Source organism: Diceros bicornis, chromosome 4, assembly GCF_020826845.1.
Source record: "Diceros bicornis minor isolate mBicDic1 chromosome 4, mDicBic1.mat.cur, whole genome shotgun sequence".
Taxonomy (NCBI): Eukaryota; Metazoa; Chordata; class Mammalia; order Perissodactyla; family Rhinocerotidae; genus Diceros; species Diceros bicornis.
Window position 1 is genome coordinate 7,084,364 of NC_080743.1, and position 22,844 is coordinate 7,107,207.

The 22,844-nt window shown below is 37.1% G+C and overlaps 1 protein-coding gene across 4 annotated transcripts; it reads right to left on the minus strand.

Moving 5' to 3' along the window:
- Positions 1–966: 966 nt before the first annotated feature.
- Positions 967–20,792, minus strand: DEPDC1 (DEP domain containing 1). Of its 4 annotated transcripts, XM_058538275.1 has the most exons (13): positions 20,676–20,724; positions 19,356–19,480; positions 18,349–18,614; positions 15,513–15,669; positions 14,961–15,079; positions 14,415–14,545; positions 12,622–12,669; positions 9,941–10,081; positions 7,783–8,634; positions 7,179–7,351; positions 5,259–5,435; positions 3,927–4,112; positions 976–3,242 (listed from the first exon to the last, which is right to left on the minus strand). In XM_058538275.1, the coding sequence occupies exons 3-13, from the start codon at positions 18,579–18,581 to the stop codon at positions 3,102–3,104; spliced, it is 2,358 nt and encodes a 785-aa protein (XP_058394258.1). In that variant the 5' UTR covers positions 18,582–18,614; positions 19,356–19,480; positions 20,676–20,724; the 3' UTR covers positions 976–3,101. The 4 variants fall into 4 exon arrangements, with proteins under 4 accessions (XP_058394261.1, XP_058394257.1, XP_058394258.1 ...); XM_058538274.1 differs by lacking the exon at positions 19,356–19,480 and having other exon boundaries at positions 975–3,242; positions 20,676–20,790; XM_058538276.1 differs by lacking the exons at positions 19,356–19,480; positions 20,676–20,724 and adding an exon at positions 19,243–19,342.
- Between the last annotated feature and the right edge of the window lie 2,052 nt (positions 20,793–22,844).

Here is a 22,844-nt window from a genome sequence, read left to right on the forward strand (position 1 = left end):
TTTCAGCAACTTGATTGTATGTGCCTTGGTGTAGTTTTGTTTCTTTTGCTAGGGGTTACCTGGTAGGAAAGGAGTTTTAATTAGCAGATATCTTGTTAAACTCAATATAAGGAAAGAGGAAAGGACTTAGAAATTGAGCATGGTCTTGCTAAGTTCAAGATTTAAATATATTGCCTCTTGATTACCATAGCAACTTGGTTAGGTAGATGTTATTATTCATATTTTATAGATGAAGAAACCCAGAGTTTAAGTTTCCCAAGGACAGAAAAAGGTAATCAATAGGAAATTCCAGGTACTTTCCACTACTGAATGCTATACAACTGTCTGGACAATGTGTGGGGAGAGTGGATCATTATGACAACCATTAGCAGAAGCTACTGGGGATGGTTGGTGGCAGTAACTTCTGGGACCAGAACTACAATTATAAAATAGCCAGACATCATCTGATCTGGTGTAACCTGTGCACTCTCACAAGTTTGCTAGACTATTTTACACCTTCTCTCTTCAACTGTGCATCATCTCCACCCCACTTTACTCTCAGCAGTTGACTTTGATTCTTATTTCCTCAAAAAGTAAAATCAATTAGAAGAGAATTTCTATAAGCAATCAACATCAAATCAGCCAATCAACCCACCTCTATTTGAACTTAAATACGCTGCCTTTTTTCCTGATAGAATGGAATCTGTCCATGCTCTAGACAAAGGTCAAGCCCTCCACTTGTGTCCCACGTCCCACATGCTTTCACATACTCAAGGATATAGCTTCTGAAGGAATTCATGCTTTCCTTCCTCATCAAATTCTCCCTTTATACTAGATCCCAAATTTTCAATCAGAACCTTTGTCTCCTAATTAAAAAATAGTTTAATAAGACTAACCAATTGTTGAAAATTTTGTTTTGGTTCATGTCTGCCCAAAGCAACTGAGAGGACTACTTTTTTTTTTTTTGGTGAGGAAGATTGTCCCTGAGCTAACATCTGTGCCAATCTTCTTCTGTTTTGTTTGTGGGACACTGCCAAAGCACGGCTTGATGAGCAGTGTGTAGGTCTGTGCCCGGGATCAGAATGACGGGCCACCAAAGCAGAGCACACGAACTTAACCACTATGCCACCGGGCTGGCCTAGAGAGGGATACTTGTTTGCTAAGATCTCTTCTAGTGTTATAATTCTAGTAATAATTGCTAATATTTACAGAGTGCTTATACTATGCTAGACACTTCACATGCATTACTCTACTTAATTCTCACAATTCTAAGAGAGGTACTATTATAATCTTTATCTTACAGATAAGGAAACTGGGACTCAGAGAAGTCAAGTAATTTGTCTGTGGTTACAGAGTAAATAAATAGCACACTAGGATTCAAACCTGACTTCAGAGTTCACATTATTAAAGTGTTACACCATGTATTTTGTAATCTCAGTTGCATGCACACTAATGCAGATGAAAGTTTACTATGTCTTTATAATATTTATATATTTAATATCAATAAATACAAAATTAAATTGTTACAAAACCCACAATAATTTTTATCTCACTATGCAACAGAATTCACATTATTACAAATTTTAAACAGAAAAAGTTTTAGCATACAAACATCTTGGAAAGAATTCTAATTTGGTCCAATAATTTTATAGCTAAGGTTTCTGGGCAAAAGATATAGTTATCATTTTCTGTCCAAATTTTTAATAAAAAATAGTAATTTCAAATGGAACGTTGTCATTTTTATAGTATGACATTACTTTCAAAAGTAAGAACAGTCATTGAACAATAAATGTCTATTATATCCCAGGCATTATATATATCTTTCCACTTAAGGAATGAATATTAATCAATCTTGGAGAAAAATATGGAAGAAAAACTGTGTCAACTTTGTACTAAGTCAATCAAGCAGAAATTTGGATAATCTTGTATTAAAGTGAGAGGCATTTATACTTGGCATTTTCTTAAAATGAAATAATAAAGCCAGTGTGCCACCAGCTTGACATTTACTTAAATGTTTATAAAAAGTGCTTAGGGCACTGATTCTCAAAGTTGGCTAAATATTGGAATCACCTAGAGAGTTTGAAAAATACTGATGCCTATCTATATACCATCTCTTAAAATACGGATTTAATTGGTACAAGGTAGGGCCTGAGCATGTATTGTTTTAAAACTCTCCAGGTGATTCTAATATGTAGCAGTTTGAAAAACACTAGCTTAGAGAACTGTTCCATAATCACAGAGGTCAGTCTTCAGCTGAGGGAATCCCCACAACTTGATTTAGGGGGTATACTGTTATTTTAAGTATCTGATAGGTGTACCTCCCTTGATTAGAAAATAAATACTTTAAGGGAAGAGATTTTCTGTTTTATTCATCATCGTGTCTCAATATCTGGAATAATGAAAGACATATAGTAGTTGCTAAATAAATATCTTTTGAATGAGTACATGATTGCCTTATACTTCTTTTGTATCTCTATCTTCTAGTAGATTCATGAACATAAGAATGCAAAAGATATATTAAAAAAAAGAATAACTGAAATTATTGGGATAAAGGTTTAAGGCCAACCAAGTCTTATGTATACATATTTTAAAAACACATATGTATATAAATAGATCAAAAGTGGAAAGAGAATATACAAAAGAGTGCAACATTTGGCAGTAGAAAATTAATTCACTGAGTTTTCAAATATTCTTCACATTCTTACACTTAGAAACAAATGTAACCCTAAACAACTAGTTCTTTAATATTCATAAGCACATATGCAGATAAGTTTTCTTGTAACAACAGAATTACAGCTTAATCTTGATGAACATTATGTCAGTTTTCAAAATTCAAGTAAATAAAATTGTAGCACACACCATGATAGCTTTTCCAGATGTTGTTAAACAAAAGATTGTTTCTGGTTAACATATCTGGTATCACCTACTGTTATTTGCTCTCAGTTGAGATCCACTAGTTTCTTAGTCTCACATTGATAAAAAACTATTTTGGCACCTCCTTACAAAACATGTTTTATTTAGAAAAACCTTATTAATAAATAGACTTCCTTTTTAATAGCTGGATTCTTAGATATGGCTTCATTTACCAAAGTTCCACAAGTATTACATAATTTTTAATTCAATTAGTATCTTAGACTACGAAACTTTGGTTTTCTTAAAATTAGCATTGGTTGCTTGATTGTAGGTTTGTCACCAAAAAGTGCTGCTTCACTCTCCGTGGTTGGAAATCTTTTCTGATATATCAAGGGATATTCCTTCTGAAACTTAAAAACAAGGTGAGGAATTAGAGGGTATTGAACATTATTATCCTAGTGGAAGCCAGTGTTGAACATTATATAAGAATTCAGTGCCTGTCTCAAAGCTGTATTACAGAAACCAGTATCCTTTCACTTTATCCTTGCTTCTCCCTCTGCTTTCTCATATACAAAAGGTAAGATTTCTTAGACCCCAGCTGGCATTAACATTCTAGGATCTCTTCTGATGCGAATTCTCCCCACAAATTCCAGATCTTCTTCCTTCATATCGGTAAAGGCTATAAAGGTCACAGGGATCTAGTATATTTCATATTTCTTTGTGTGTCTCAGACCTGAAATCGAACTTGTCAGAATCATGTGGCTACTGGATTTTGATGTAGAGCTACAAATTCTAAATGGTAATGATGTGTCACTAAAAGTCATGTATTATAATCCAAATTTTGCAATTGTTTTCCCAGGCTAATCCAAGCTGTAAATACAAAAACACCAGAAGTAAAGGAGAGTATCTATTATTATTATTTAAATTTCAGGATAAAGAATAAAGCCAGGCAGGTAGTCATAAATAGCCTATATATCCAATATTTAAAATCTAGAATATTAAAATAAGAAATTAAATTCTGTATTATTAAATAACAATCAGCAACAGCATATTAGAAAATATTTACATGATTGAGAATTTGCTCATTCTCTTACCTGTTTTAGTTTTTTCCTTTTCTCCTTGACAGGCAAACTCTTGTTTTTAACAATATTCTCTAAAAGTTCTGCAAGTGCAGCTTGAGAGGTGGAAACTTTTTGTTCATCAAACTCCCGAGCACTAATCTGCTTACAGTATGAATATGTTGGCAAAGGAACAATCAGTCCATCTCCAGGATTTTTAATCTGCAGTGAACAAAATGATACAGTCCAAGTCTATTAATTCTGATCATGCTCCTATTTGCTAAAGTGTTCTTTTGATGCGATTTAGTACCTATTATTTTGCCACCAAATATTCAACACTTTAAGAAAACTACATTATGCAGTAGAGCGGTGATAAGTCAATAGGATCTAAATTTCAGCTCCACAACCCACTGGCTTTGTAACCTTCAGCAAGTTATTCAACCTCTCTTGGTCTGTTTCCTCATCTGTAAAATGAGGATCACATGAGATAATGTATATAAAGTGATTAGCACACAATAAGTATTAAATAAGGTTAGCTATCATCATTATTATAATTAACCATGGGTTTTATTCTTTTAACTACAAAACAATAACAATCAAAGTGATATTTTAATTCATCTTATAACATTAACTAATGTTCTGACATAGTAATAGTTAAAGTATTCATGTACTGTTTTTGAGGTGTAGGGGCATGGGTGGAGCCCATAACACCTGTTGATAAGAGAAAGAAATTCTAGGGGATAGTGACAAGTCAGGGCAATGTTAGAACGGCATGTATGGGAAGAAACATGAATATATGTGCTGGGCAGCCAGACTGCATATAATAGAGACCTGCTTTTTGCTGCTCAGTACTCCTTCTCTTCTTATAACTGTTCCTTCCTACTCTACCTCCATTCTCCTTACCTTTTTTGAAGAAAAGATTCTCCTCTAAGCTATGTAAAGCAAATCAGAGTATGGCCCTCTCTCTAAACCACTCACTCTCAACCACCCAAAGAATGTGCATTTAGCTTAGATTGGGCCAATCAGAGTCCATACCAAGAACTTTCCAAATTGGTGGTGGAGGGGTGGCTCCTTTTTCCTTTGGATTGCAAATGTAAGTCTGTGACTCAAGGGCTTTAATTAGTCATATTCCCCATCATGTGAAGGAGCCATTTGTCAAATACAGGACCAAAATGGAAATAAGAGATGGAGGGATGGAAACAGTCCTATTGCTAATTAGAGTCCCCAGGTTCTGTCTATACCCCTGACTTTTAGAGGTTATTTATGTAAGCTGATAGTCTCCCTCTTTGATTAGGCTAGTTTGAGATGAATTTGCCACTTGCAACTGACTAATGCAGAGATTTTTAAGAATTTTAATACAACACATACATGGCCCTTTTTTAAGTAGTCAAGATGTTTCTCCACTGCAGTCTGTAAGTAAGAGGGTACTTGAAGAATTTCCTGATGATGATCCATTAAGAAAGAAACTAATCTTGCAGCAAGAAGCTCATCAAGATCCACTTCTTCGGCACAGCATAGCACACACCGAGAAAAAGTGTGTATCATCTAGAAACATATTAAAATATGTGAATTTAAAAACCTAAGGTTTGATATAAATTAGAATATCAGTAATTTCTGGGTAGCATTATGCTGAAGTATTGAGATAAAGTGATTAACAGACTTTGGCTTAAAAATGAGGACAATAATTTACTATATTAGAAAGGTAAGAATGGCTATTATTCTTTTTAAAGTACTTGCTAAGTATTCCCTTAATATAAATGCAAAGGATTATAAAAGGCTTAGCATTTTCTTTAATTTTGCCACAATTTTGTCAGTAAACATCATAGGTTTCCATTAATACCATATATGTATGTTGCTTAAATAATGTCATAGAACAATGACTTATTACATTAAATTAATCCCACAAAAACACCAGGAGAATATATAATATAAACATTAGTGGTTGCAAGACTGGTTCTATTTATCTTTTGAAACTCTGCAAAATAGTTTTTAATGCTTATTCCATCAGTCTTTAAAGGCAATTAACACATATATTTTTCAATTCCATTATAAAGAAGTCTTCAAATCCTGGGACTCTCATTCACATCCATATAACCCACTAAGTATAAGACGCACACACACCTCATTCTAAAATAATTAGATTATTTTAAGTATTTTGCACATAATAGATGAGCATATTTATTGAATTAAAATATTTTTGGTTTTATCCCTATATGTCAGGCAGGTTTTCCTATCTCCTCCCAAGGCTCAGTCCTCAGCTGTTTAATTCTTTCTCAGCTTTGTAGAGCTCATTTACTCATAGCTTCAACTACCTCGTCTCCAAAAACATCTGCCTTCTGCCCTGAACTTTCTTCACCAGGCTCACATTTCCAACATTTTGTTGGATAAATCTCACTTGGATATCCCATAACCTTAAACTCAAAAATTTTAAAACCAAAATTATCTCCTTCTCACTCATATCTCTCAAAATATCTTCCCCTACAAACTTCTCTATGCTTTTTAATGATGCCACAATTACTCAAGAATAATTCTTCTTCGTATTAGGTCTATCACTGTTAAAGAATTGTCCTTAATGAGTGGAGGAGTAGAGCTCAGCTCCAGATCCCTTGCTAGGAGAACCTCTTGTATATTGAAGCTGCACTCTGAGGAAGTGGCAGCTCTTAAAAAGAATGGAGAGAGAGATTAGAGATACAATTTCAAGAATCCATTTCCAATCAATATCTGTATATAAATGCCTCTGCCCTTATCCTCACAGGGAGCCTGAGACTGCCTCAGTAGTTTCCCCAACTTCTTGCCCACAAAGACCATGCTATCCTAATTTACATAATTCATCAAATACAACTTTCCCACTACCACAATCTCTGAAACACTTTGACGTACTGTACATGGATTTCTATTAATTCCCTACTTCACAGAATATAGTACTCTTTAGCTTTCAACAGCGCCTACGTCTCCTCTTCATGCACCACCAAACAGAATGGGCACAAGGCAATAGAATGTGGTCTGACAGTCCGGGTCAATCATTGTGAAGTGATATAGGATGAGCCAAGAGGCACAGTCCTCAGACGAGATAAAGATCAGGATATGAAAGTATAACAGACTGGGCACAAAGGATTAACGCACCAACATTCTGATGCTAGGAAAGATTAGACTTTTAAGAGCCTTTCTAACGTAAGAATCTATGATTTCAAGACTACAACATCACTTAAGTAGTACTTTTAGAAAGTTTGGTTTTCTTTTTTTGGTTTATGAATCAGGGCATATTCTTTCCTTAAGAAATCAACTTACCAGTGATCTTGTACCCATTGCGTCATGAAGTTGGGGCATATCAACATTTTGACTCATTCGAGAAATCATTCGCATTAAAAGCTGAAGCTTTCTACGATTTGGTGGGGGAAGTAACAAACAACATAACTGTAGTGCATCGATGGCAACCTTCTCTAAATGAGGTTGCAGCAAACCTAGAAGGCAAAGTTACCCCCCCCAAAAAAATCATCAATGACACTAGTCGCTTTCATACTACCAGCATATAGTTATATAAAGAAGGCAAAAATAGTATTTTAGTATTTAATTTCTTTTAACTATTCCTAGAAATTTCCACATTCCTCAAAAGCATGATAAGATTCTCATTTGCTCCATACCTATTTGAGTATTAAAATCCTTCACTTATTACAAATAAAGTGACTCAGAATAAGTGCAATTGAAGGGAAAGAAATAAGTGCTTTAGGTAAGTAGAATAAATCTTAGTTATGTCATGACAAAGAGTCTTTTACAATAAGAAATTTTCCTTTTGGAGGAAGAAAATAAAGCAATTTCAGAAAAGACAGATAAGCCAAACACAGTTAGTAAACACTAAAAGTTAACATTCATGCATTGAAAGCATCAACCTTACTTTGTGTGCCAGTCAACATAGAAGAAGCTGGAGGTAAAGAATTTTCTGAAAGTTCTATTGTACTTTTGCAGAGTCTTTTATTGATTGTGGTACTAGACTTTCCGAGTTCACCTTCCTTGGCTGTTTGCACACTTGTGCTGCCTCGTCCAAGATTTGGTTTCATGACAATTTCAGCCACTGGCATATTGATATAACTATTCCTTCTTGTACTACTCCTTAAAAGTAAACTCTGAGATCTATAAAGCTGTTTTGACTTGTATTTCCCATTACATAACTCCTCTTGGTCTTGAACAGTCAAAGGAGAGGTTCTCTTAAAACCAACACAGAGTGGCTTTTGATTACTTTCCTCTGAATGAAGATTCGTTAGGGATTCCTGTTTGGTCTTAGACACTAAAAACTGTTTATTATTTTGTCCTTCTATGTTCAGAACAGATTGATGGAAGACACTGGAGACCTCTCTAATTGAACTCACTGGTAAATCTACAATTCCTTCTAAAGAATAGCACCTTGGTTTGATGTTAGAGGACAGAACCTGCATACTACTTAAGCCTATTAAATTACGACAACTTCCTCCCATTATGTCATTAGCACTGGCTCTTCTGTTTTTTAAATTAACTATCTGCATTTTCTTAGCACATTTTTCTTGAAATCCTTGATCACTTATCCGCAGTCTCTCAGTAGTATCTGATTCTTCTTTGTTTTTGTCTTTATGAAGCAGACTGAGAAGAAGACACTCAGTTGATTTGAAGGAATTCAAACTGTTTAAGTGAAGGATTTTTGAAGACTGTGGATCATCTTGGATTTTATGTATCCCACTGGGTCTATCTGAAACTGTGACGTAGCCACAAACAACTACCAGGAAATGAAACAAAAATTAAGATGCAACTGTATGACGGTGGACAAAAATAAAACAAAAACAACAGTAAAGTTAAAAAAATAAAGCATCACTGTAGTATATATTGTTAGTACAGTACAAATAGCAGTTGCTTAATTCAGAAGCCACTTAAATAGGACACATGCAACATTCAGTTACAAAGTGCAAGACTGACTAGAGGTTTTCAACCTGTTATATAAATAACTAAAATTTATTTCACCAATCTACTTAAATGGATTGAGTCAAATACATTAAAAAATATCCGCTCTCAGTTTACAAGTATAAGAAAGCTCTTAATCATTAGACAACTGTAGGATGAAAAAACATGTATTTGGTCTTTGTCTCTGGTCCCTGGCACAGAGCTCCTAAAACCTTTGGAATTTCCAGAGCGATAGGAGTCTTTCGTTATTCATAAAGAGCCTACCTAAGCACATCTGAGTTGATGCTGATGAGGTGACTCAGGGATAGTCTTGCTTGAAACAGAAGGTTGGAACTTTCAGCCCTACCTCAGACCTCCCTGGAGGGGAGGGGGGCTTAGAGATTGAGTTCAATTACCAACGACCAATGATTTAATCAATTATGCCCATGTAATGAGAACTTAATTAAAACTCTGAGACAACAAAGCTAAGGGAACTTACGTGCTGGTGAACACATAGATATGCTTGGGACAGTGGCATTCTTGGAGAGGGCTTGGGAGCTCTACACAACACTTACCCCCATACATTGCCCTATGTACCTCTTCCATCTGGCTATTCCTGACTTGTATCCTTTATAACAGACTGGTAATCACTAAGTAAAGCACTTTTCCAGAGTTCTGTGAGTCATTGTAGTGAATTATTGAACTTGAGGGGGGTTGTGAGAACCCCTGAATTGGTAGATAGTCGGGCAGAGGTGCAAGGAAGCCTGAGGATCTCATTTGCAGCTGGTGCTGAAGTGAGGGCGGTCTTATGGAACTGAGCCCTCAATCAGTGGAGTCCGCACTACCTTTAGGTAGTTACTACCAGAATTGACGGACTTTGTCCTTAACTTGTAGGGTTTGAGCTAACTTTGGGTAGTGTCAGAAATGAATTGCAGGCGCCTAATTGGTGTGGAGAAATTGTGTTGGAATGATATATTTGAACTACTGGAAAGCAACACAACAGCAACTGGAGTATTCCCAAATTTTAAAATAATTTATAGCCTGCCCCCTTCATATTTACCTATACTTTTAGATCTTTTAAATTATGGGACACTTGAAAACTTAAAAAAAATGAATTTAAATAATAAGTAAAAGTCCATACATACCCAAAATGTTCACAAATAATTCATAATATTCAAAGGTAAGTAGAGGTTCAGGGAGACCTATAAAATAATCTGCAATAGTTCTGAATACATCTCGTTCAAATCCAACATAAGTTGGATTATTCATATCATTACTTCTTGGCCCTAAGAAGTAGAAGGCAAAAAAAGAAAAAAGGCAAAATATATTTTATTTTAAATACAACGTTTAAATATACTTATAAAAAGTATCAAACCTGTATTTCATAAAAGAGCCATGTTTAACGACAAATTTTGTCACATTTCAAAATTTAAATATAATTTAAAGGGTTATGCACATTTCATTCCCTCTCATTATCTTTTCACTAGAAATCACTGCAAGCAACTACTAGTATTTTAATATTTATATACCTGAAAATTGTATATAAAGCAAAATTTGTAATATATTTTAAAAGCATTAGGGGAGTTTATTTTAATGTGATTTTATCACAATTCATTTTACAAAGTGAAGGCTATTTGGATAATGCAAATAAATCTTTCAAATGGTCTTCTGTAAATTTACATTTTCATGAATAAATTTGGCCTGACATGAAGCATACCTTTAATGAGTTTAAATAATACCTCTACATTGCTGTTTCATCAGCTTAACATTTTTGAAATAATCACACCCACTCATTAGTGTTTTCCTCAGAAATAAGATCTGATCTCCTGTTACAGATGAATAAACTGAAGCTCAGAGTAACTTGCTCAAGATGAAAGAGCCATTGGTGGCAAAGCTAGAATTAGAACTTCGAGCAAGGTCAAGTGAAAACAAGACCCAGGACTTTAAGGTCCGACAACATTTAAAGTGTGGTCCATGGACTACATAATCAGAATCATCCAATGTGCCTATTAAAAATATAAGTTTTTCGATACAGACCAGAATCTATGGAGGTGGAGCTAGGAATTACTGACCTAGAGATGTTTGCTTCTGGTTCACTAATTTAGTAGTTTCCGAACTCTGATCTGGGAATCTTTGCTATAAGAATCTTCTGAGGCATGATTTTTAAAAAAAAACATTCCCAAGCTATTGAATCAACTGAATCAGAATCTTTGGCAAGTCTCCCTAGTGACTGTCATATGCATTCATGCTTGAGAGTCACTATGCTATCTTTCAAGTTAAAATCTTTCTCTTCCCAAACCCCAAACTTTTGTATGGCTACACAAGTGTGAGCACACACACCAAAAAAGGATTAAAGAAAACAAACCACACACATATTTAATACCTTAAAGGCTAATATGGGTTTTATGTAGAGCAAAATAGACACTTTTCTAAGGAGGATATAAGAAATATTCTTAATATGTAGAATAAAAGATTTGATAATCATTAGAAAGTTTTCTAAGACAGGAAATACTTTATTGAAATTAAAAATACAGAATTTATAGTTAGAGAATCTGGGTTTGAATACATAGCTCCTTATGTATTAGCAGAAGACTTTCTAAGCCATAGTTTTCTCTTCTAGAAAAAAATTGGGAATAGTACACTGATCACTGATTCCTATATGTCACAGGATTACCGTGGTGGATTAAATAATAAGTAAAAATCTTAATACTGCTTCTGGCTAGATACATTGTTGTTAAAATGGAATCCAGTAAGTTATATCTTTGGTATCATTTAGGTATAACATGGACTGGAAAGAAAGGGAAGAAAAAAATCCCGAAGAGAGGACGTCAGTGTAGTCCCTGGAAGTATGCTTCTCTGAGCTGCCAACCATGAGCAGAGAGAGAAGGGCAGTCAGGTAGGGGAAGGTAGAAAGAGAAACTCAAAAATCTTAAGCTTATGATCAAGACCTTTACCTCCATTTGATAAATAAAATCTTTCTGTAACTTATTTACTTTATTCTGTTATTTTGTCATATTGACACCCAGTGGACGACAAGGGAATACATATATACTTATCCTGAACATTAATAAAATACTAATTTTATAAGAACTAAAAAAATACTCTTGTAACAAAATTAAATTAAATATATTTTAACTTCTGATGATTTAGAAGCACGCACTTCTGCACATTTCTAAAATTGATTTTGAAAGCAATTAGGGTTTTGTACTTGAACCAGGGTCTTAAATTATGAAAATCAATTATCACTGATCACTATGGAAAAAGCTTGATGAATGAAATGCTAAAAAAATGATATGCTGATTGGTGACAGATCATTTTTTTCATAAACATAAAAGTCCCATTAATATATCTTACGTAGTAGAAGCGTGTCATGAAGTACCTGAACGCTAAGGCCGTGTAAGGGGCAAGGGGATTGAAGTGGGCTTTATGAGACTTCATTTCTGACTGAAACTTCCCACTTACAAGCTGCTTTAATCACAAGCTGCGATTTGAACTCTCTGGGCCTCACTGCGACAACTGATGTAGATTATATCTAAAAATCCCTTGAGATCCTTTAGCTCATGATTTTATGATTTATGAGAACTGAGCCACAAACGATGGGCTTGAATTATAAAATTACCATCTGCATAGAAAAAGTTAAGGGCTCTATAATACACTCCACATGCAAAGAAATATAATCAGTTCTACTAGATTGTCCTATAAACATGAAGAGAAACATACTTTAGTTTTATCAGGACTTTTATAAATTATTTAAAAAGTTTCTTGGTTCTTGTTAAATACTATCAACATAAAACATATATACATTTTTGCTTGTTTTTTAACTTACAATTTGCTAGGCACTTCATGGCAGATAATACCCAGTGAGGAAGGTCATCTATACAAAAAAAAAATTTACATTGTTTAGTAAATCACACAATTTTTATGATAGTATATTTAAAACTTCACACTTATACATAATTATATATACATATACATACATATATTCATCTATGTGTGTATATATACATTATATATGTATATATGTGTATATAACCAAGATTAAAAATTATTATATGTTTAATAAGACATAGGGCCAAGAAAATATTTTAAATACAAGTTTAAAAAGTTATAGAGATCTTGAGTTTGACTCCTTCCATGATATAGACAACAATTGGTTACCCCAAATTCAAGAATTAATTATTTTGGGAGAGGTTTGGAAATAAATTAACATTCATCTTTATCCAGTACCACCATCTTTTCTTTATCCTCATTTCTGTTCTGACTATAGCTAGGCCATCTGAATATTACTGACTGAGTGAGACCTATGACTGAAACGAGCTACATCTGAATATTAGGGTGCTTTCATAGCGAGGCTTGCTTAAAATCTTTCAATTGCCACTGAAATATGCTGCATAAAATCTAGCAGTTTTTTGACATAAACACAAAAACCACGTACACTTGACCTGAAAAGTTTATGAGTATAAAGAATAGAAAGCTGAGATGAGAACATATACTGATGAGTATGTTATTTTAGGTAGTGAAGGATGGGGCTGGTCCAAAGCCACATGCACACACACACAACAGAACTTGAAGTTTTTTTTTTTTTTTTTGTGAGGAAGATCAGCCCTGAGCTAACACCCATGCTAATCCTCCTCTTTGCTGAGGAAGACCGGCCCTGAGCTAACATCTATTGCTGATCTTCCTCCTTTTTTTCCTTTTTACTCCCCAAAGCCCCAGTGGATAGTTGTATGTCATAGTTGCACATCCTGCTAGTTGCTGTGTGTGCGACACCGCCTCAGCACGGCCGGAGAAGCAGTGCGTCGGTGCGCGCCCAGGATCCGAACCTGGGCCGCCAGCAGCGGAGCACGAGCAGTTAACCGATAGCCACGGGGCCAGCCCCCAACTCGTAAGTTTTGACATTTACATTTTGCTCCTACAATTAAAATCTCACAGTTCTTGCTCACAGAAATTCAAAGCAATGCATGCCAGTTAATCCTACAGACAGCGATTGATTATAAAAAATAAGTCTGAGTGGATTTATTGAGACATTTCTCGTAATCTAGGTTTTCTAATGCATCTGGCTTGAATTCCTTCCCTGATTTACCTATCTTATATCTGAAACCAATATGTTATAGAAACATATTTAACACAAAGCCAGCGATCTTTAGAATACTGGTCTTGAAAGTTTGGGCTTATTTTATTGTGTGTAATTTCAGTTTTGCCTATGTCTTGATCCCTGTAAATCTGGATATAACTACTCATGTAGGCTCCACGGACCATTCCTCTCTTGCTCATCACTAATCTTTAGCACAATGCCTGGCACATTGTAGGCCCTCAATAAAATGTGGTTAATCAATAGTTTTAATTATATTTGCATACTTTTTGGATGTTTAACCCTGCCATTTTTTTAAAAATCACCCATGAATCACCTTAGGAGCTAAAATAATAGTATGAATAATATTCACTTAAAAATTATTCCTCTGTGATTACGAAAGCACTTACAATAACACAATAGTCTCCCTGATGCTCTTTCGATTAAAGTGTTCTACTTTCTACATTTTGTCTCTCTGTGCCCCCACTATAGCTGCAACCTTTGTTAGCAAGGTTAAAAAGATTCCAACTTTTTTTATTGATACCAACCTGATTTATCTTGTAGTATAACTATTCCATGTTTACTTGTATTGGTCATGTTGTACATTATATACTGAGGAATTACTTGTTTTGGATTTATGACGTCTTCTAGGGATGATACACCTAAAATAGTTTGCAGGCTAAATAGAAGAAAGAATACAAACTTTTTTCCCTCCATAACATAAGTGGAATAGGATATAAATATAAAAAGAATATGACTGGCAAACAAACAAAGCTGTCAGAATATTTTGTCTTTTTCTTAAACCAAACTTCTAAGGCTTTATTTAGTATCCACTTTCAAATAGATTTATCTTAATGAGCTTTGAAGGATTCCATTATAGACCCAACTATAGCTACAACTTTGATTCAAAGAAAAAGCAAATCATAGTGAAAATATTCTATTTCTACTGTACTAGAACTAGAGCAAGAGCATTTATTCAGAAATACATATACAGGTTCATTTCTAAGCTTTTAGAACTAATCGGTTCTTTTCCATTTCTTCATGAAAATGTCAAATTAACATTCCAAACACCTTAGAACTTGGTTTTAGCTTACTAGATCAGAATAATATATCTCCAAACTTCTTCAACATCTTCCTGACTTATTTCTCTATTATCAAATGAGTTTTTTTGATCTTCATTGATTATTTCACAGTTTATTTTCTCCGCATTTTCCTGAAAAAAGAATTATTTTGGTTTAATATTACGCTCAAATTAAGGCAATACTGAACTGACACCACTCCTAATACTTGGTAATTCTATTAGTGTCAGTCCACTGTGGAGCTATAAGTAAGTACCACCTGAAGAAATAATGTAACTTATGGTAATAAAGCTTTTGGTTTGCAGCTGTCCCATCACCCTCAAATCAATTTAAAACAAAACATGCTTAAATTATACAAATACCGTTTCAAGTATGTTTCACTACCATTTTTGTTATTGTTTCTATGGGTTCTAAACAAATATACACATACATTTTTAGAATATAATGTAGGTTAAGAGATTTCAGTATTGGCTTCAAACATTAAAGAATCACTTACTTTTAACAATTCTACTATTAAGCACATGGTAACTATATTTAAACTAGGGATTAGTAAAAAGGATGTTTTACCTGAGAGAAGTGTAATCCATGCTTCTTAGGAGTTCTACGAGACAAGTTTCGTAATTTAAAAGTACTATCTTTATCTTTGGAAAAGTGCTCTATGCTGTTTTTTCTCAATTCTGGATGCCTTCGTGGAAGAGTTTTAAGCGGAGAAGTTGCAGGAAATCTGGTTTAAGAATAACATGCAATTAAATAATGTGAGATCAGAAACAAACTTTTAGTGCCTATGTATCTTAAAAATCACACAAAGAAATAGATTTATTTACATTACCTTATGAAGATTCTCTATATATCGATTTTCCCATGAAACCTTTTAAAAATATTTTAATAGTTTCTGGCTTTCTTTAGTATACTGTGCATATTTTAACTTTATTTCTGGATAATTCAGGGTTATTATTAGGATCAATTCTGTTGGAGGGGTATGCTTACATACAAAATGGTTCTAGAATGTTACATTTCTAAATTTCTTTGATGCATTATCTAATTTGTATGTTTTCTGCCTTTATTGGACTGTGCTTGTTCTAATTTCCAGAACTTGGTCTCTGTTGTTCCTTTTGATTATAATGCTTTTTCCTTCCTTCATTTTAATACAAATTATTTCAAAGAAACAAAAAAGTACAGAAAATAATATAAAACAACATTCATGTACGAACCATCAACCAATGCAACTGTTAACATTTTACCAAAGACTTCATTTTCTTTTTTTCTTAAATGAAAGAAATTCTTTGCTTATTCTATTTCTTTCTCTCTTCCTAAGGGAAATCATTATCTATAGATAGTATATTTCCTTCTTGTTCTTGTTTTTATTCTTTTAATATATATACATAAACAATATATGGTTTTTTGTTTTTTCACTCTATGGTATCTTTTATCATACATTAAATTTATGCATAAGTTTTTAGTGGCCTCAGAAGTTCTTTCTTATTCCACTGTCCTAAAAATACTTTCTTATATTCTCTCATAAGTGCTTTATTTTCATATTTACGTATTTAATCCATGTATAACTTATACCACTTTCCTATATACGTAAGAGTTTGTTTTCTCAGTACTTAATTGTTTTAATTTAATTTAAGCCCAGATATCAGGTAAGACAATTCTCCTTTCCTTGTTCTTCAAAATTCCCTTGGAGCGTTATATTACCAAATAAACTTGAGAATCTGTTTGTCAAATTCTATAAAAATTTATAGAGGTTTTAAATGAAAATGCACTGAATTTATAAATCAATTTGGGGAGAAGTGACTTATTTATCATACTAAGTCTTCTAATTCATCAACAGGATATCCTGCTCCACTTATTACCTTCAATACAATTTTATAATTTTCTCCAGTCACGTCTTACATATTTTTGGTGAACTTTATTTTGAAGTACTTTACAGTTTTGTTACCATTGTAAAAGACTAGAAGCAGAAGAGTCGAGAGTTATGCAGAATTCCAGGTAAGAGAATAACAGCCTAACAAAACGAACATCCCCAGTGGAGGGAGAAGTAGACAGACCAGAGGACCACTGAGGAAGTAAACAACATGGTTTGATAATTAAATAATATTTAAAAGAGAGAAGAAAGGGAAAGAATCCAGGCAACTCCAGGGAAGACAGTGCCATTCATTCAGGTGTGGACATAAGAAGACAAAATCCTGGTTATGAGGTGATAGTGATTTTCTGCTATATTTGAAGTGCCTGTTGAATAGATAAAAAATGGTTATAAAGCTCAGGAGATATTTGGGTTGGAGGTTTGTTAAGTCATAAGAAAAGTAGGTGAAGACATGGCATGAGACTGCCCAGGGAGAGAGGTGAAGGGAAGACAAGTCTAGGACCTTGAGGACCAGTGACAGCTAAAGGATGAGCAGCAGCAAAGAAGCTCACAAGGTGACTGAGGACTAGTTAAGAGAGGAAAGATCTGTAGTGTTAAACTAACTATTCATAGGCTTGTTATTGCAGTTTACTTGTATGACACAAATGATCTTTGATATAAACACAAGAATCACCTTCTAAGACATTACATTTGAAAAGTACTAATTTTGTAGAGAAAAAAAAGCATGGGTATTAGAATCCAAAGACCTAGTTTAATGGATATATAACAAAGAACCCTGAGTGCAGGAGAGAAAAAGCAATTTTTGCTGGCCTGAGGGAGTCAGAAAGGCTCCACAGAGGAGGCTACAACAGAGCCGACAGGAGAAGAAACGTATTTACTACTCTGACAAACGTGTACAGTGTTTCAAGGTGGAAGAACATATTTCGGACAGAGGTAACAAGATTTATGGCAGTCTGGTTTCAGCTTTCTCATCTGTAAAAAGGAGCTAATACCTACCCTGCTTAGCTATTCTAGGGATTAAATAAGAAAACATGTAAATCATAAAGCAGGGCTTCTGGTACATGATAAATGCTTAATAAATAGTCTCTTTAATCTGTGGTATATTTCGTCTTTTATTACATAAAGTTTGCTATTATTTATCTTATCACACGTATTCTTAGATGATATAAGATTATACGCCATTGAAGGCAAGGACCTGTGAGAATTTGTCTTGTAATTCTTGAACTTATAAAACTAAAGTTAATAATGATCTGTCCTCGCAATGTTTTAGAGCTCTCAGAATATGCAGAAGTGATAATATCTCACTCTTTCTTCCCAATTCCCTATTTTATTATATATCCTCTCTAACCTTTTAAAAGTTTGAATTGTGCAGCAATTAACTTTAACTTCTAAATGGTTTTAACTGGACTAAGAGCAGTAACAGTTTTCTAAAGAAAACACCGTTTACCCTGAAGAAGCTGCTATTTTAGTAAAAGTATAATAGAAGTGGAATTAAACGTTAAGTATCAGTTTTGCAGTTATTTATCTGTTCAGTACCTGAATAGTTGACTGTTGTCGTCAAGATTTTCTGATCCCCATCTACCTTTTATATCTTCAATTACATGATTCTTAAGAAATTTTCTCAACAGTTGGATAGTCTGTTGTCTTGTAACTTCAGGACCAAAATTGCTATTATTTCTTAATAGGTCATAAAGCCAATCCACTGCTTCTCCTGCTGTAAAACAGCTGCCATATTTTTTAAAGTGCTGCCTGTGTTTTCTTAGAGGCATTCCTGCTCGAAAAGATGTGGTAACTTCATTCCACTGCAAAAAGAAGGAAAATTAAAAAAAAAAAAAAAAAGATTAAACAACAAAAGTGAAACCTCTCTCTGATTTGAAACAAAATAGACAAAGAAAATTCTTTCATTCACATCTGATTACATCATGAATTTTATGTCAGATTGATTTCTTTTTATTAATTCTATGTAATAATATTTTTATGTAGTAGTTTTTGACTAAAAGCACTTCAGTGGCATGTTGACTTATGTAGGAAAGGTAGGAATAATGAAGAAGCACTGCAATGAACACGAACCTGCCTCTTATCCTCAATAGAAAAAGCATTTATTCCTGTGTTTTCTATTTTACCTTAACCAATATTAATAATATGCTGGTAGCATTGGTGTCAGACACTGTGCTTTACATTCATTACGTCACTTTCTCACAATTTTATGAATAGTTACTATTATTATCCCATTCTCAGATAAGGAACATGAAGCACAGAAAGATTTAATAATTTGACCAAGGCCACACAGTTAAGTGATGAACCCAGGCATTCAAACCCAGGTCTGATTGACTTAAGAACCTGCATGCCTAACTGCTCTGCTGGCCAGACTAAACTCATGGCAGGCAGTAGTTCTACTGGTAAAATACCGTTCATATTAAAACAACTTACGTATTTACTATAGTGTCTCTAATGTGGAGATTCCAGTAGTGAACATAGAACAGATGGGGTAAATTGAGTAAGCTTTGAGTCCATGGTGTATCTCACGGCATCGTTATACCTACATTTCACAAAGATACTCATATTTTCCAAATCATCCTCACACCATCCAAACTTTCAGGTTTGTGGCAGTGGAGCACGAAGGTGGTGGTGGTGTAGAATAAACACATCACTTTTAAATGGAAAAGCCCTACATTAGAGGTCGAGAAAGCCGATTTGTAAGCACAGCGACGCCACGGCTTGCTATGTAACCAGGCCTAAGCTACATGGCCCCAGCATCACAACGCAGAATTGAAGGGCTGAAAACACAACGGCGGCAGTCTTCTCTTCCCACACCTCCCCATTTCACACTTGCACTTATTCAACAAACTTATCCTGAGCTGCAACTTATCCACAGGATAAGCTGTTTACTATTGTACAAATCACAATGCATGTCACACAGACCGTCTCGGAAGCGCCTTAAGGTGGGCCTGTATGGTTAGTCTTACTTCACCAACGAGGAAACTGAGGCTCACGGAAGTCGTGCCTCTCCTAACGCCAGGAAACCAGCGGCACTGAACTCTCCTGGAAGGAGGATCCCAATGCACAAGACACTGTACAAGGACAAATGCAGCGACTGCAACAGGCGCTCCCGCTGGGTGACTCAACACCCCGGTTTGGTTGTGAACTAGGCAGCTGTCACCTAGTGCTCCCCGGGCCCAGCACGACGACGCTGTCACACTCGGGCTGCCCCGGTCTGACCCCACAAAGCATCAGGGCTCAGCCTAAGTTCTTCTCGAATCCCGGTGGGGGCAGAGAATCAGGCGCGGGGGGCGGCGACAGTCGGAGCCTCCAGGGGACACAGCCCAGACCCGGCGAGGGCCCGAGGCCCCCTCGACTCCCCGCGCCCCCCTCCATTCCCCCCGGGGCCCCTCCATTCCCCGCGGTCCCCCCGATTCCCTGCGGCCCCTTCCATTGCCCGCGGTCCCCTCCATTCCCCGCGGGCCCCTCCATTCCCCGCGGTCCCCCCGATTCCCCGCGGCCCCTTCCATTGCCCGCGGCCCCCTCCATTGCCCGCGGCCCCCGCGATTCCCCGTTGACCCCTCCATTCCCCGCGGCCCCCGCGATTCCCCGTGGACCCCTCCATTCCCCGCGGTCCCCCCGATTCCCCGCGGCCCCTTCCATTGCCCGCGGCCCCCTCCATTGCCCGCGGCCCCCGCGATTCCCCGCGGACCCCTCCATTCCCCGCGGCCCCTTGCATTCCCCGTGGCCCCCTCCACTCCCCGCGCCCCCTCCTCAGCGGAGCGAGGGCTCCGCGCCCCGGCACTCCGCCCGAGAGAAATCCCCCGACGGCCTCAGGGAGAGCGGGGGCGCCCGCCCAGCCCGGTCGCTCCGCGCCCTCTTACCAGCTTGGTGGCCCGGTAAGGGCCGGGCGGCACGCTCCGACTCTCCATCCCGCCCTCGGGCCGCAGCTCCGTCAGCGCCCGGCGCCGAGCACGGCGGCGGACGGCGGTCCAGGCCCGACGCCCCGCGTCAGCCGGCGCAGCGCAACCGTTGGCCCCGCCGCCGATTTGAATGCCGAGGGGGTGGCGCTGATTGGCTGCCCGCCGGGTCACGTGACGCGCCAGGGCCCGCCCAGCCGGCGGGGGCGGGGGCGGCTGCTGCGGGGCGCGGGGCGCAGGGGCCGGTACCGCCTGGTCCGCGCGGGGTCCGGCGGGGTGTGGGCTTGGGGCCTCGCCCGGCTTCCTGGAGCTGCTTCGTACTCTGGCGGCCGTGGGCGAGGCGGAGTCGTGGTTCCCCACTCAGAAGCGGTGAGGCGGTTCAGTCCCGGACAGGACTGTTGGGAGTTCAGCCTTTGGTCTAAGGGACCGTGAAATTTGAAAAGAAAAAACAAAAGCAAAACCCCCAGGCCTTCCCTGCCTGGCCCCACAGGATCTCCAGCAATGGTTGGCATGTAAAACAGAGCATCCCTGGGGGGCAGCTCTCGCCTGACAAACCCCTTGGTTTTGCTGCTAAAAAGCTTCCTGGGTACCTGGCGGGGCTGTCACCCTCGTACACCTGAGCAGGGGCCATGACTCCATCCTTCCCAGTGCAAAAATGGGGGTTAAACCTCCCTTAGGTGGTAAAATGGAGCATAAGTAGCTTTCCATAAGTACACACAATGAGGAGCTTGGGAAAGGTTACGTGAAACTTGCCAAATTGCCTCCCTTAAGAAAATCTACCATATCTTTGTAAGGCCTGTTTATACTTGAGTCATGGTTATACACTTGAAAATTCGATGGGATTTTAGAAAATCTGCAACAAACGTCATTTTTCAAATGACAAAAACTAAGTTCCAAGTTCAAGAGCTTTGCCCAAAGTCTCAGATCCCGTTGGCAGAGCTCAGACTTCATGCTTGTAATAAGGCACTCTATCACCAGTTTGAGATTATTTAATACTAGGCCTCCCTTGGACAGCAGGCTGAGAGGTTACTAGAGTGATTTGAAGCTGTGGAAGAATTAATTTGGAAATTAAACAGCAATTTGAAAGGATAGGAGTTAGCAGCAAGGAGAGAGGTAAGAGGAAAACGTTCTGGGGGGGAGTCCTTTAACGGTCTGCAGAGTTTACCTTAGCTATTGAACATCAGATAATTTAGATGGAAATACATCAATTTTCTGAACAAGACCAGTGGATAGGAATTTTCAGAAAGCACTAGGTAAACAGGAACTATCAACTCAATTTTGCATTTGTGTTAAGGAAGAGCAGAGTGATAGATGTTACAAAATAGTGTGAACCATTTTTTATCTGGCTTTATGACACATTGTCTTAGGGTTTTCTTTTCTCTTTTCTTTTCCCTATTTCCCTTCAGAATGAGATGGAGATGAGAAGGTGGAAGCCAAAATTTATTTTGCATTTTTGCCCAGCTCTCTAGTTGAAAATTGTCTCATATAGAGCCTTTGATAAGAGTAGCCACAACATATTACCTATGTTTCTAAGACATAAGCTGACAGGGGATTAATGGCACAAAATTAATTTAAAATTATAAAGTATTATCTGGAACATTTTAAAGGTTAACAATAAAAGAAAATCCACACTTTTAATAAGAGAATAGTTGGAGAAGTTCTAAAAAGGCATGCAACAGGATGTAGGTGTCACCTCTTGAGAAAGCCCCTGAGACTTTTTCAGGTGCTTCCCCTATGCTTATGGATTTGCTCTGCATCATCCACTTTTATATTGACTGTTTCTTTAGATGTGGGTGGTTTGGGTTTCTTTAAGGTAACTTTGCATATCTCTGCTCCTAGCAACTATTTATTGATTTCATAGTTTAATTCTTGGAAGTAATTTTATTTCTCTCACTACCAAGTTTTTGGGAGTCACTTTATCATAGTTTTCCTCATTCCCCTGCATTAGGATTTCTCAAGTGGATTACAGACCACCTGAGTTAGGATCACCTGGATACCTGTTAAAATGATGATGTCTTGGATTCTCCAGACAATTTGGGGGAAGTGTGTGTGTGTGTGTGTGTGTGTGTGTGTGGTGTGTGGCAGGGTGGGTACAGGGTACATTCTTAGGGATGGAGGAGCCTGGGTCTCTGA